Raw genomic sequence first — 13,754 nt, 5'->3', positions numbered from 1 at the left:
GTGGCTCCTCCTCACTCCTCTATGTTGACACTGACTGCTGCACGCAGCAAGGAGAACAGACAAAGCTGAAAGAGAGCTTTGGTGGGTGGCCAGATGTGGTTGTAAAACTTGACATCTACCACTTCGTGCGGCGGCTGGCGTCTGGATGCACCAATGAGGCACATCCCCTGTACCCCACCTTCATGGCCAAGCTGTCCTGCTGCATCTTTGAGTGGGACAGCGGTGATGTTTCCTTGCTGCGGAGGGCCAAGAGGGAGCAGCTGAGGAGAGAAGGTGTTCCTCACTGATAAATTGGTGGACCAGCAGATCACCACAGAGGACCTGGCCCTGCACTGCAGAAGACGGACAAGAGGAGAGCCACAGACCGTCATCATGATTGAGGGGCTGCTTAACGAGCTGATGGGTGTGAAGGGCAGAGACCTTCTTGGTGTGCCTCTCTTAGACCAGGAGAGGATGCAGAACATTTGGAGAGTCCAGAAAAGGCACATAAAATGCATTCAGGACCAACCAGGTGTGCTCCTGTACACCCAGACTGGAAGTACCACCACCAGGGAGGGCATCATTCTCCCAAAATACCGATGTGCCAGGGGGTCGTCGGGACCAATTGCACCCGCTGGCCCTCTTCCTCCTCCTCCCCCGACTCGCAGGGCTTACAAACGGACGGTTGAAGAAAACAAATGTGGCCAGTGTCAGCAGCCCCGCACCAAGGAAAGTGGGCACAGCCAGTACTATGGTCATGTGTCCTGCCCACAGAATGCTGGTGTGCCACTTGACCAGTGGATGCAAGAGATGCGGCAGAAGAGGACCAAGGAGTGATGGAGTCTGGGACTCTGAATGTTGTAAATAGTTTGATGTGTTCTTAGCATGGCTATTCAGTTATTATTAATCCTTTTTTTTATAGTGTTGTATATAATTGTGTGGAAATGCTTTGGTGTGCATAGTTAGCTCTTTGTGTCATACTCAAATAATATGTTTGTATTTTTCAATAAATCTGGCCTTTATTTTTGCAGCAGTGCTTTTGGTTTGTTATTCACATAAATATCTGTTTAGTAAAGTAAAACAGACAGACCTTTTTGCAATTGTGGTGCGGAGCGGTATTGTAATTTATCAATCTCACTATTAACTAAAAAACCAACAACGCCACTCCAGGAATTGCACCGAGAGAATTAAAGCCAAAGCACACAGATTCATAACCTTACTGAGAGGCGGAGACCAGTTGGTTAAGTTTGGACAGGATTTATTTACAAGAAGAAATTGAATTAAAACAATTCTTTATTACAACAGTATTTTTAAAAATAAGGCCAAGAATTGCTAAAATAGTGAAGCAAGTTTTCTTATTTCTCTTGCTCTCACCCACGCGCACATGCACACACACAAACACACTTACATTGAAAAAGGGGACGAGGAGCTGGGGCTTAACCGTGACTGGGGAGGGGGAGAACCAGAGGGGGTAGAAACCTTAAACTCAGGGAAAACACACAAACTCAACACAGCAAACCAAAACAAGGAAGCGCACCACAAACTAAACGGAGACGACCACCGCCAGGGGAATCCACCACCACCACCACTTGACTCCACCACCAGCTCCTAGAACAGAACAAAACAAATATTACAATTTATAAAAAAAATGAATTTCAGTTTTCCCACAATGGAGGGAGGGATAAACAGTGTCCCAACTGCGCAGCCCTCCTTCGACGAGACTGCGACCAACAGAAGTCAAACCCTCCCTGCGGTTGGACGAGGCGCCGTCCGAATGGCGGCCACACTGAACGCAGGGAGAGGTGAAGGCAGTACAGGCCGCCACAGGACAGGTCTGCACAGCAGCGAGCAGCGACAGCTTTGATTTGACCTTTTCTTTTCACCAAACGTTTCAACTCTTCAAAACTTTTTAACGGAACACAAAACTTTTTATTACAGAGATATCATCATGACAAAGAGGAGTTCTTTTCTTAAGTTTTCATGACACAACGTGGAAAAAATGCACAAAACACAGAAAAAAAAAACTTTTTCAGGAGCCATTTTCCTGACTGTAGATTATTTTTTATTCATTTTTACAGTTTCTAAGATGTAGTAGTTATTATAAAAACAATTTTTGGCTTTCTCAAAGTTTTCTTTCAGTCTCTCCACAGCATTTTCATTTCCTGAGAGACTTACAAATTGGCTTTTTCAGTTATTACTCGTTTGTTTAAACTGAATGTAGACACAGTCAGAGGATTTCTGTGTGATGGAGCAGGAGTCCACGACCAGTCATCTGACATAGAAACTACACATTTCTTTGACTTTTTTTCAGTTTAAGGAGTCCCAATGCTTCATTTTCACTCAGTAACAAAAGGCGCAGTGTGTAAAGCGTAACTCATTGCTGTTTGGTGGATTCTGAATTTCCTTCCGTTTCATGTGTGTCTTTAAAGTGAGAACTGTTAAATGTTCATGACAGGATATGCTGAGGCTCGCTGCTTGGCCTGCTGACTTCACTTCAGTCTCACAGCACAACACACAGAGTTTAGATAGACAATCACAAATGTTTTGCTGATTTGTAAAAAACAGAAGAGAAAAGAAACAAAACACTGCACAATCAATAGTCATTGGTTATTTGGGTTTCTGTTTTTCTGTCACGAGGACAGCCGGGATGCGAACCCACCAGAGCGAGCCATCTTTTTCATAGCGATGATCAGATTAGCATTGTTTTAGCATTAGCATCATTTTAGCATGAGAGTTACTTGGTTAGATCGTTTAGCGTAGTTCACAGGTGTAATTTACGTAGGGTTGGTGGGTTATGAAAACCCAGGGCGCGCTGTGTTCCCAGTGAGCACCGCTCTGCTCCGCTCCGAAGCTCCATGTGAGCACCGCACCGCCCGTCACCGCTCGGACTCCTCGGTGCCAGCGTGCGCTGTCACAACAACTCAGCCCCCGTTTCATTTGAAGAAATTCACGATGATTGTTATATGTCATACAATGCAAAACATAGTTAATATAAGAAGAGACATTTACTGTGAAAGGTCATTTTGGCTTCCACTACACAGTATGTTATTTTGATACTGCCTGCATGTACGCTGACATCAGATTGCAGCTGGAGATGATGGAAGCAACACAGTGTTTTGTGAAATCGTTCTGGTTCCCGTCCTCCTCAAACATGGGACAACACAGCAGACAAACACACAGAAACACAACAGTAACGTCCCTACAGTGGACAAAACCTTGATCATCAGACCTTGCCATCCTCACTCCCAGCCTCGTGGCTCAGTCAGCCCCCAGTTTCTGGGGGCTCGTCCGGTTATGATTAAAGCTACACAAGCAGTTTTACAAGCCACATTATATGCATTCATATTATAGTCCATTTCCACTAGACTATATGTAAGCAAGCAAGCACTCAAATAAAATGTAAGATTTCCCACAAATCCCCCTCTTGGCCAAAAACAGATTTTAGGACCACAAAATTAACATTCCTGCAAAACATACATTTCTGCATGGTCTGCAAGCATGTCTCCAAGTACATAAATAAATAAGTACATCAATTAATGAATAAATACAGCAATGTTCACACAAGCAACAGTTTAAAACAAAATGGTGAGATGAGTGTTGATACTCAACTGCCTCGGTGGACAACTGACTTCCCACAGTCCTCTCTTCAGGTTAGGAGGCCGGTGTGTCCTCTCCTCCAGGTATGGAGCTCTTCAACCTAGAGAGGCGAGTGTGACAGATGTGATACCACTCGGCTGCTTTCTCCTTCAGTCAGACAGCATGGGTCGTCCGGGCTGTCGCTTGGAACGGTCCGTCCCAACATGCCTCTGTCCACCCCCTCTTGGGTCAGCGCAGGTCCACAAATCCTAGATTCACGTCCTACTCCAGGTGTTCATTGCGATCAGGACCAACCTCCTGGTCCTGGAAATGGTCTCCCGGTCTCTGGTTCCAACAGGGTTAGGAAGGATAGTTCAACTGAAACACACACGCAGGCGTGTGAGCGTGGCTCTTTTCTCAGCTTTCTTTGAAGGAAATGAGTTTCTTGTGTTTATCAGTTGTGTGTGTGTGTGTGTGTGTGTGTGAAGCTGCAGAAGGAGCTGAAGAACCTGTGTGTGGAGGAGGGCCAGCTGAAGCGAGCTCTGGACATGAAGCTGAACATCCGGCGGCAGAAGAAGGAGGTGAAGGAGCAGCACGTGAAGGAGGTGCTCGGGTACGGGCCTGCGCTCCTCCGCGCCGCACGCCGTCCACCGCGCTCACGCCCCCGCTGACCCGAGCCGCTCTTTCAGCCAGTGCACCCACATCCGCCAGAGGCGCGAGGAGATGGCCGACAAGATCCAGAAGATCTCCGGCCAGACGCAGCAGCTGAGGGCCGAGATCAAGAGCCTGAGGGACGTCTGCGGCGAGGAGACGGAGAAAGCCCAGGTACCGGCGGCCTCCCGCAGCAGCGGCAGGCCGCTTCCTGTTCCCACGCTGACGCCTTCCTCCTGTCCCCTCCAGGCCATCTACAACACCCTGTCCGCTGCCGTGGACAAGCTCCACCAGCGCATCCAGGCTCACTCCAGAGACCTGAAGCTCGCCGCCGCCAAGATGTCTGCAAACATCTGAGCCTGTTTACTGTTCTCATATCTTCTCACTTTCAGAGCCTGATCAGACCAGGGGGCTTCCACAGTCTGACAGCTCATCTGTTTACTGCTGTTTTGTCTTCTGTTTCATGATTCATAAAGACAAACCAAGTCAACCATGTGTTTGGAAAAATTCTTTATCACTTGTCTTCATATTTTTCTCATGAAAAGTTTGACCACATGCCGACTCTTCTGTTTTCCTGATCAGCCCAGCCTCTTTGGACTTCAATCTAGAAACACATTTCCACTCTGATTTCACTGTAAAGCTGATGCTGCTGCATGACGACGAAGAGAAAAGAACTGAGGCTGGTTCTTCAGCCGATCCCCGAGCTGACGGGGTCAGAGGTCGTCCTCCTTCGGCCCCCCCGCTGCTCCTTGATCCGAGGCGGGCCGGAGCCTGCTGGACTGTTGAACGTGGAGACCTGAGTCTTGTAGTCCTTGATCTGGGTCCTGGCCAGACGCAGCTGGTTGATTTCGCCCATCAGAGTCATGTTCTGCTGGACAGACGGCCGTCACATGTCAGGAGATGAAACTCCAGCGTTTAAAGGTGCAGTACGTCACATTTTCAGTCAAAAAAAAAAGAAAAACAACGTAAAACTATGTAAATGCATATGTGGCAGGACGAGTGAGAGGGGAAAACCGAACACAAACCAAAAGACAACGCCACCTGGGGACTTGCACCCCAGGATCTCAAATGCTAAATAAAGTAAAAGAAACAAGGACCCGCAGGTTCGAAGGATTCACGGGGACGGGAGACGTGATTTCAAATTAAAACAAACTTTACTAAATTCCCAAAGTTAAAATCAGCAGACTAACTCAAAAAGGAATTCTGTGGTTTTAGAGGGCTTTGAGTGCTATGGTTGTAATCAGCGGAGTCTCAGCTCTCATATGAGAGGCTGTTTGTGTGAATTGTATCAGGTTAAATTGCACTATTATCATTATTTCGGCGAGTGGGTTGACACGGTCACGAATATAGTTCATAATTCATTTAGTTCGTGTTTGAGCTGTGTTTGGGGTGTGTAAGAATGGCTGAAATGTTCGGTTAGCCCAGGTTTTGCTGTTTAATTTGAGGATAAGCATCATGACATTCTGTCAGAAATAATGCATATTATTAGACAATCGCTGAAATGTTTGCTGTCAGGCCCCCAATTGGGGGGCGCTCGGGCTTAAGGGGTTTTAAAGGGGATATTTCTGTGTACATTTAGGTGAAAGCATTAGCAAGTGCAGTATTGAGCTTTTTGTGAGTTGGGACTGTCTGTTTTCTCCCTTGAATCCATGTTTGGAGCTGAGCAGAAGACTGAAAAGACTGTAGAAGCAGTTTGAAAGTTCCTTCACTCATCTGGACTTGATGTGAAAATATGAAGCAATGAATGATCTGTGGCTGTAGAGGGCAGCAGTACGCTTCGATGAGAAGAAGAAGAAGAAGAAGAAGAAGAAGCGGACACAGGACAGAGCATCAGGGTGAAGCGACAATCGGCTGTGATGAGGTTTTTTTTTAATGGTCTTGGATGTAAATTGTGTGAAAATGACTGTAAAAGAGGTGAGGCTGTGATCTGTGAGAATGCAGCAGTTGTACATAAGTGTATAAAGAGCGTGAGTGAAGGTGGTTGAATGTGTTTAGTTTTGAAAAGTAAAAACCTAACTAAGCTATTGGGCGATCTGGCAAGTAACTAGCTAACTGATGGCCATCTGGCATCTGTCCCCCCCAGAACCAGACACTGGGACGACCATCGTGCTTCAGGCACTTATTGAGAAGCGGGTCCCTGTGGGACTCGAACCCTGGTTGCTCGCTGTTTCCAGCTCACAGGCGCGGTGACACTTTAACGTAGTCACGCGCACAGGGCGGTTATACAGGCGAAGAATGTCCTGTTTAAAGCTGACGTCATCATCTGTGAGCGACGCAGCCAGCCTGCTGGGATGGACGCTGTTAAGTCTGGCCACTAGGGGGCGACGCGACTCTGTGTGCACAACCTCATCTCACCCTGCCCTTCACCTGAAAGGAAACTAACAAAAACTGTTTTGTTTTGTTTTGTTTTTTCATCACCTCTTCAGGTACACACGCTCCGCTCGCACCGCCAGCTCTGTGTTAGCTCGCAGCAAAATGTTGCACAAACATATTTCACCACTAAAAATTAAAACACCAAGTCAACCTTCATTTATTTGCCACAAAGCAAAAGCTACATCTGGATGTGTGGATGTCTCTTTGTCACGCCACATTTCCAAAAATATCATCAAGGAATTCAATAAAATACCATATGATTATATTTGGAGAAGAAAAAAATATTCTTCTGAGTCAAGGAAACGTGAAAGAGTGATTTATACTGAATTCTGCCATATCTTTCATTTCTTACATTTTTTCTTTGTCAAACATTTGGAGTCCTTTCAATAAAGATATTTATCAAAGAACTAAGATAGCCTTAAGTTAAACTGCCCACGGTAAAAACACTGCTTTGGCAGCTCAAGCAAACATTACAAAATGAGCTGAAAACATGTCAACAATTCAACTCCTCGTCGTCTGGTCTGAGATCAGATTTTCACTCCCCACCAGTCCTACCTGGACCCCTGCTGGGGATGATGATGGTTGATGGAGAAGAGCTTCCATGTGTGTTTCTGGCTCTGACCGTCACCATGTGCTCCTCCCAGGGTTCAGGCTCAGAGTCACACTCTCACTGCTGTTTGCCACTTCGCTCCTGATCTGCCACTCTTCCTCTCTGCTTTTAGTCCAGGTCACTTCGTAGTCCAGGATCTCTCCGTGGCTCTGATTGGCCAGCAGCTTCTGCACACAAAACACACTTCACCACTCAGAACTCAGTCTGAGATTCAGATCTTGACACTAAAACTGTAATACTGCAGTAACAAGATAACTTTTTTCTATTTCTCCTGTTATGAATTGAAGTCTGTAAAGCCACACTTCTTTTCCAGACTATTATCATTGTATGAATCTGACCATTAAAAACATGAAGGTGTGTGAGTGTCATGTGACTCACTTTCCACAGAACCAGTGTGTGGTTTTCCTTCATCTGCATCCACACATTCAGAGCCTCTGGAACTGTGGGACCAACAGATCATCACTTCCTGTTAAACTCTCGTTGACGTAAAGCACTCCTGTCTCTCTGTGCAGCACTCACCATCACCTCTGGTGTGAAAGACCAAGTCTCTGCTCCAGTCCCCCCACCTCCAGAAGTGCTGAGCTGTTCCACATCGTACCCTCACACTGTACCTCCAGTGAGGGATCAGCTCCTTTAAAACCACAACCTTAAGGCCCATTCCAACGCTTTCAACCTTGAGACACAATGCAGAAAATCATAAAGATATTCAGGTTCAAACAGGAGCTTCACAGAGGAGCCTTCCATCATCCACTCACTGTTTCAGCGTGATTGATGAGTGTTTGGCATGTTATATTGAGGTCTTTGTACTGCTCCACAGTCCAGGTCCATGTCAAGCTGGCGTTCCTGGAGTTCACAGCTGAAGCTGTCAGAGCGTCTGGAGCGAACATGTGGACTGAAGAACAGACCGAATCCGTCATACTCACAGCCGATATAAGTACAAGCTCCGTAGGAAGTGGTGTTTGTTTGGCACTTGACGTCGACGCAGACCTCTGACGGCTGCTTCAGCAGCAGAGTCAGGCCGTACGTCTGATCGCTGATCTCAGAGGAGTTCATCTCAGCTCCTCCGTAGCCGCTCAGATACATTTGGTCAAAACTCTGAGCCGCCGGCACCACGCAGCAAAATGTGGCCTTGCTTCCCGCCTGAAGCACTCGGTCCCGAGGGAAGACGCGCTTCCTCTTCAGGGCTCTAGTTCCTGCAGGGAAACAGCATGATGACGTGAGATCAGCTGTTCTTCTGTGGTCTCAGCTCTGAAGCCCTCCCTCCTGAAACATCTGGACCTGAGTAACAACAAGCTGCAGGATTCAGGAGCTGAGCAGCTGTGTGGTTTTCTGGAGAGTCCACTCTGTAGTCTGCAGACTCTGAGGTGAGGGTGGGGTATTAGGGATGGCTTGATACCACCTTTTCATGTCTTCATGTCCCATGGCGGTAGCATGAAATTGAGTATTAGCCAATTCCAATACCAATCTGATACTGATACCAATCCAGTACTGATACCAGTCCAACCTCCTTTAGTGATCAATAATGGTAGCCTTCATCATAATTTTCTGAATACAGACATCTAAAAATCGCACATTCACCATGCAACAAATATTCTGCTCTCCTGAAGGACGAAATAAAATAGCTGACAAAATAACTGAAGTAATGCAATACTGCCATGTTAGGGGTTTTTTTTAAATCAAGACTCCAGATTTAACGGCTTTTGATGTTGGTAAAAAAAAAGAATGCAACAATGGTTGTATTAATTCCGGATGACTGCCAAAAGGAGATGCTGAAAGCTCTGAATGTTCCCTTCACACATGTGAAGTTCTAGTATGTGTACCCACAACGTCACTGGTGACCTTGTGCATGACCCTAGAAAGGTTATAAGCTCCAGTGTCACCTCAGGTTCGGTTCCTACAGAATCACCTTGACTGATCATGAAGATTCTGAGTGACAGAGTGCTCTGGCGGTCATCCGGGATTCATAGAACCATAGTTACATTCGTAACTTTCATTCTATTTGACACGTTCTGAAAGCCAGAAGGCGGTGCTGAAATCCCTGAATGTCTACAGTACACTGCAGTAAACTAAATCTGAGCTGCAGTGAAGCTGTGAGTCTAAATTGAAAATGTAAAAAGTGACACATTCCGTAAGCTTCATGTATGACTCAATGAAAGTAGTTCAAAGCAGATTGTTTGGTGCTGAGTTCCTGTCATTATACACACCTGTTCTCACAACCAAATTCTGGAAAAATTACATTCACAGTGGTTCTTCCAACGTTTGCCCGCATCCATCCATCAGCCTCGGCCATCATGAGGCCGTGATGCACAGCATGATCCACAAGTGGAGCCCTAATTTCACCAGGGATGTACTGACAATCTCCTTCCTCTGTTTGGTCCTCTTCCCCATCCTCAGCCCTTTTCCATGCAGCTGACCTTCCATTTCTGTGTCAGTGTTGGAGAAATGATCCACACTGTCCTGCTTGGGTCTGACACGCTTGTCAAGTGAAGGTTGATGGGATTCAGCTGAGTGACAATGGAAAAGTGACTTGTTACAACTGATAAGAAAATGCTTCTCACACCTGATCAATGAAGCTGAAGTTCACCTGAGAATAGCTTGATTTAAGAGACACTCAGGAAAAACATTCAAAATGTCAGATTTGCTTGACCGATTTTGACTAGTACATTTTCTAGCATGTAACAACTCAAGCAATGAAATGACTGTTAGTTTTATAGAGAATGACTCCAGCATTCCCAAGTACAGTTCATTTTGACTGACATGAGCAAATGACCACATTACATGCCAGAGTTGTATGAAAAGCATGTGATGCATGTCCAGAAGTATCTGATTTGTCAGAATGACAAACTGCGACTACGATGTGTGTAAATGGCTGAATGTTGTGGAGGTTGAACTGTTGTGCAAAAGTGAAATGCGATGTGACAAAGGCACCAGAGTGACTGAGAAAAACTAAACACAGGGCAAATTCTGAGACTCGAATCCCACCTGGCCCCCAGCAGCTCCGAGTGCATAGTCAAGGCTAACCATGAATGGGATGGTTCAAGTGTCAAGTAGTACCTAAACCATGGAAGGATCAATGAAGTACTTTCAAGGTCATAAACACATTTGACAGAAACCTCATTCTGAAGCCTCGGGTCCAACTGGCTTGATAAAGTTTGGATCCATTGGCCAAATCAGACAACAGCAGCTTTAACATGCATTTGGAGTTCTGCAGCTCATTTTATTTTTTTTCACCCATTTAAGTCATTCATGTAACCAGTAAACGAAGGCCCAATCCCATTTCTCCTTCTCGCCCTACCCCTTTGAAACGGAGTGCGCAGGGGTAGGGCCCAAAGTAAACCCCTCCGAAAATCGCGTACGTCATCAGTAGTCGCCGCTGCCGATAACGTAGGCAGGTGCGACAATTATTTGCCGAAGAAGAATGTTTTTACCTTTTAAAACTTTATCGACAAAACACTGACATTCATGAACTTCTTTCGTTGCGGACGCTGCCATCTTGCCAATCTTGGAAGGCTTTCTGTGAAATCTATGGAGAGGGGCGCTTGTTTTGTCTGCCTATACCGTCAGTGGCGGGTGTGGTTAGTTCACTTCCGCATTGGCGGGAGCGATGGTTTCCCACCCGCGCATTCCAGGCGGGCAGTGTTGAAGAAACCAGTTTATTGAAAATAATCGTCTGTTGCCTTTGGAATGCACGGGTGTGGAAATGATCACTCCTGCCAATGCGGAAGTGAACTAACCCCGCCTGCCACTGACAGCGCAGGCTGATGAAACAAGCGCCCCTCGCCACCAGATCATACCCCTCCGTTTGAAGTGTGCCTCTCGAGAACCTCCTTTTGGAGGCAGGACTGGCCCTCCTTCTTGGCCCTACCCCTACGTCATGACAATTGGGACACTCCTACCCCTCCCCGTGAACGCGCAAAATGAGGGGTAGGGCCGAGGGGTGAAATGGGATTCAGCGGAAATGATCTAAAATCAACACTCCAAGCTATTCTCTGGGTCACTTTTAAATGCAAGAAGGATGAAGCTCAAATGAAAGAATTGATTGAATACTTCCTTTTCAGGCACTTTATTAGCTGCAGTACGTCAGTGTGTTCAGCATTTGTCTGAAATATTTTTGAACCACAAAGAAGTTGTTCAACTGCAGCAGAGGATGCTGGACTCCAGGAGCTGATCACACACCACATCCCTGCACATAGGAGCTCAGGTCCTGGTTCTCACAGTGACGTTTCCAGGCCACCCTGAAACACAGCCGAGTCGTTTATTCCTCCACATGTGAAGGTTAAAGCAGTGAGTCCATCACAGTCTCATCACATGTTCAGGACTTACCAGGCTCTGACGCCTTGAGGATCCTTCACCACACGCTTGGCACAGTTGATCGCTGCACCAACGTCGTCACTCAGAAGCTCTGAAATTGAATTTGGTGGATCATTATTAATTTATATCCATGTGCTGAAAGTCAAAGAACCAGGTATGTTTTAGTGGGAGGTGTAAATGCAGGGATTCTTCACCGACCGCTGCATTTGATGTTGCAGCCGTTGCTTGTAGGGGAGCCGTCCTCGCACCAATAGCGGCTGTTGATCTGGAAGATGCCGTAGTCTGTGGAGCCGGGTCCGTTGTAGTTGGTGGCTCCGGTGTCATAGCTGGACTCCCACTGAGACAGGCACACCCCTGCAGAATGAAAGTATCGCACTGGGCATCAAATACTTGTTTGGCAAGTCTGGTGTTCATCATCATTTGAAGTCTCTCAGCCTCTGATCACTGCTGGAAAGTCCTCCTAAAGTTTTAATCTCTGAAATGAGTTAGTTGTGTCTCACACTGAATCGTGGGTTAAATTCAGCTGGTTGAGAGGAGTCATGAACACAAACGCCTCTCAGACAGCATGAGGCCTACATGTGATATATCATTCTGTTGTTTGTTTAGAGCTATTTGTACTCACAGTCAGCCAGGGTGACGCCTCGGTATCCGTCCATCCCGTATTTCTTCAACACTCGGGCCCATTCGCAGCGCTCAAACACTTTGGCACTGCTCACAGCCAGCAGCAGCAGAAACACCAGACTCCTCATGACCATCTCTGCAGAGCTTTCTCTAAAGAAACCAAAGTAAAGAAAACCTGTGATGAACAGTGTAAAGCTGCAGGACTAATGTCTCCTCCTCAGCTCTGCCTCCTTTAATACTGCAGGCTCCGCCCTTTGGTCACAGCTGAAACAGAACCTGCACTCAACTCCAAACAAGACGCAGCTGTGGAAAGGTTCAGTTCTCTCTCATAGACTGTTGAAGGATCATTCAAACCTGAAGAAAGAGTTCTGGACTCAAGACAATTCACAGAGTTTCACAGGGAAATGAAGGAAATACATTAAAACAAAGACAATAAAGATTCTTCATCTGATGTGGTTATGATGTTTAAATACAACAGGTTAATTGTTCAATGGACAGCCTGAGCAAATAATGCTGTTTCCATTTTTTGAAACATCTTAACCATTTTAGATAGGGTGAATTAAAGTAGACTACTCATTGTGTGTGTTAGTTTGGCCACATTTTGTATTGTTCATTGCTGTCTGTTTTTGTTTGTCTTGTTCTAAGTTGTGAAAAAAATAAAAACTTGAATTACAAAAAAATACAGTACAGAGCTGACCAATAACTGATGACCAAAATGGCAAAATATGTGTGTGTGTGTGTGTGTGTGTGTGTGTGTGTGTGTGTGTGAGTGCGCCTGTGCCCGTGTCCGTGCGTGCGCACCTGTCTGTCTGTCAATCTGTCATTTCCCAGCATCCTTGTATTCCCACAGCTGAGCAGCCACACTTAGAGGAGGAGGAGACTGGAGACTGACTGTGAAGCAGCTTTGTCTGGAACTCCAGCTACTAAGGTGTATGTCAGGTTCAGAGGTCATTCATGAACATGTTACTTGAAGTTGTTGTGTAACTCTCTCCTACTTGAGCTAATTTACTGTAAAAAAAAACAAAAAAAAAACATTTAAAAATAGACTGTCCTATTGTGTATGATATTTACATGTGAATACATAGAAAAGCCCAGACCTAAACATAGAAAATCTCAATTAAAAAAAATCAATGAAAATATGTGACACACGATGTTTTTCAGGAGCTTTTCCAGAGCCAGAGCCTTCCCGGTAAGCAGTGCAACAACTTTCATCAAGTTGGCGGATGACACCACGGTGGTGGGTCTCATCTCTGGAGGAGATGAGACTGCTTACAGGATCAAGTCAAAGTCAAAGTCAAAGTTAGTTTATTTGTCAAATATGCCATACATAAACACATACAGCACAAATGAAATTACAGTCCTCTCGGACCCACGGTGCAACAAACAAATAAATAAAATAATTTACTAATAACACAGTAAAACACAGAAAAGTTCAGGCCTGAGGTCAGTGGCGGGGGGCAGAGACAGGGAGTGGGGGCAGAGCAGGGAGGGAGTTTAGCTTCCTGACTGCCTGGTGGAAAAAGCTGTCCTTGAGTCTGCTGGTTCTGGCCCGGAGGCTCCGCAGTCTCCTAGCCGACGGCAGCAGGCTGAAGAGGCTGTGGGCAGGGTGAGTGGGGTCACCTGCGATCCTGGT

At 46.1% G+C, this 13,754-nt stretch overlaps 1 protein-coding gene across 1 annotated transcript; it reads right to left on the bottom strand.

Annotated features, from left to right (window-relative positions):
• Positions 1-11,272: 11,272 nt before the first annotated feature.
• Positions 11,273-12,341, bottom strand: LOC115388459 (lysozyme C-like). Its single transcript, XM_030091622.1, has 4 exons — positions 12,123-12,341; positions 11,699-11,854; positions 11,513-11,591; positions 11,273-11,424 (listed from the first exon to the last, which is right to left on the bottom strand). Exons 1-4 carry the CDS (start codon positions 12,253-12,255, stop codon positions 11,358-11,360), a joined length of 435 nt encoding a protein of 144 aa, XP_029947482.1. The 5' UTR covers positions 12,256-12,341; the 3' UTR covers positions 11,273-11,357.
• Between the last annotated feature and the right edge of the window lie 1,413 nt (positions 12,342-13,754).

Source organism: Salarias fasciatus, chromosome 5 (assembly GCF_902148845.1).
Source record: "Salarias fasciatus chromosome 5, fSalaFa1.1, whole genome shotgun sequence".
Taxonomy (NCBI): Eukaryota; Metazoa; Chordata; class Actinopteri; order Blenniiformes; family Blenniidae; genus Salarias; species Salarias fasciatus.
The sequence above is the reverse complement of the archived record's forward strand: the minus strand, read 5'-3'. Positions and strand labels throughout refer to the sequence as shown.

Bases quoted from the DNA above. Each gene is read 5' to 3' on its own strand.
- LOC115388459 (XM_030091622.1), bottom strand. From the start codon at position 12,255: ATGGTCATGAGGAGTCTGGTGTTTCTGCTGCTGCTGGCTGTGAGCAGT. The intron at 11,855-12,122 runs GTGAGTACAAAT...TTCATTCTGCAG, and splicing joins AGGCGTCACCCTGGCTGACT to GGGTGTGCCTGTCTCAGTGG. The intron at 11,592-11,698 runs GTCGGTGAAGAA...ATTCAATTTCAG, and splicing joins CTGCAACATCAAATGCAGCG to AGCTTCTGAGTGACGACGTT.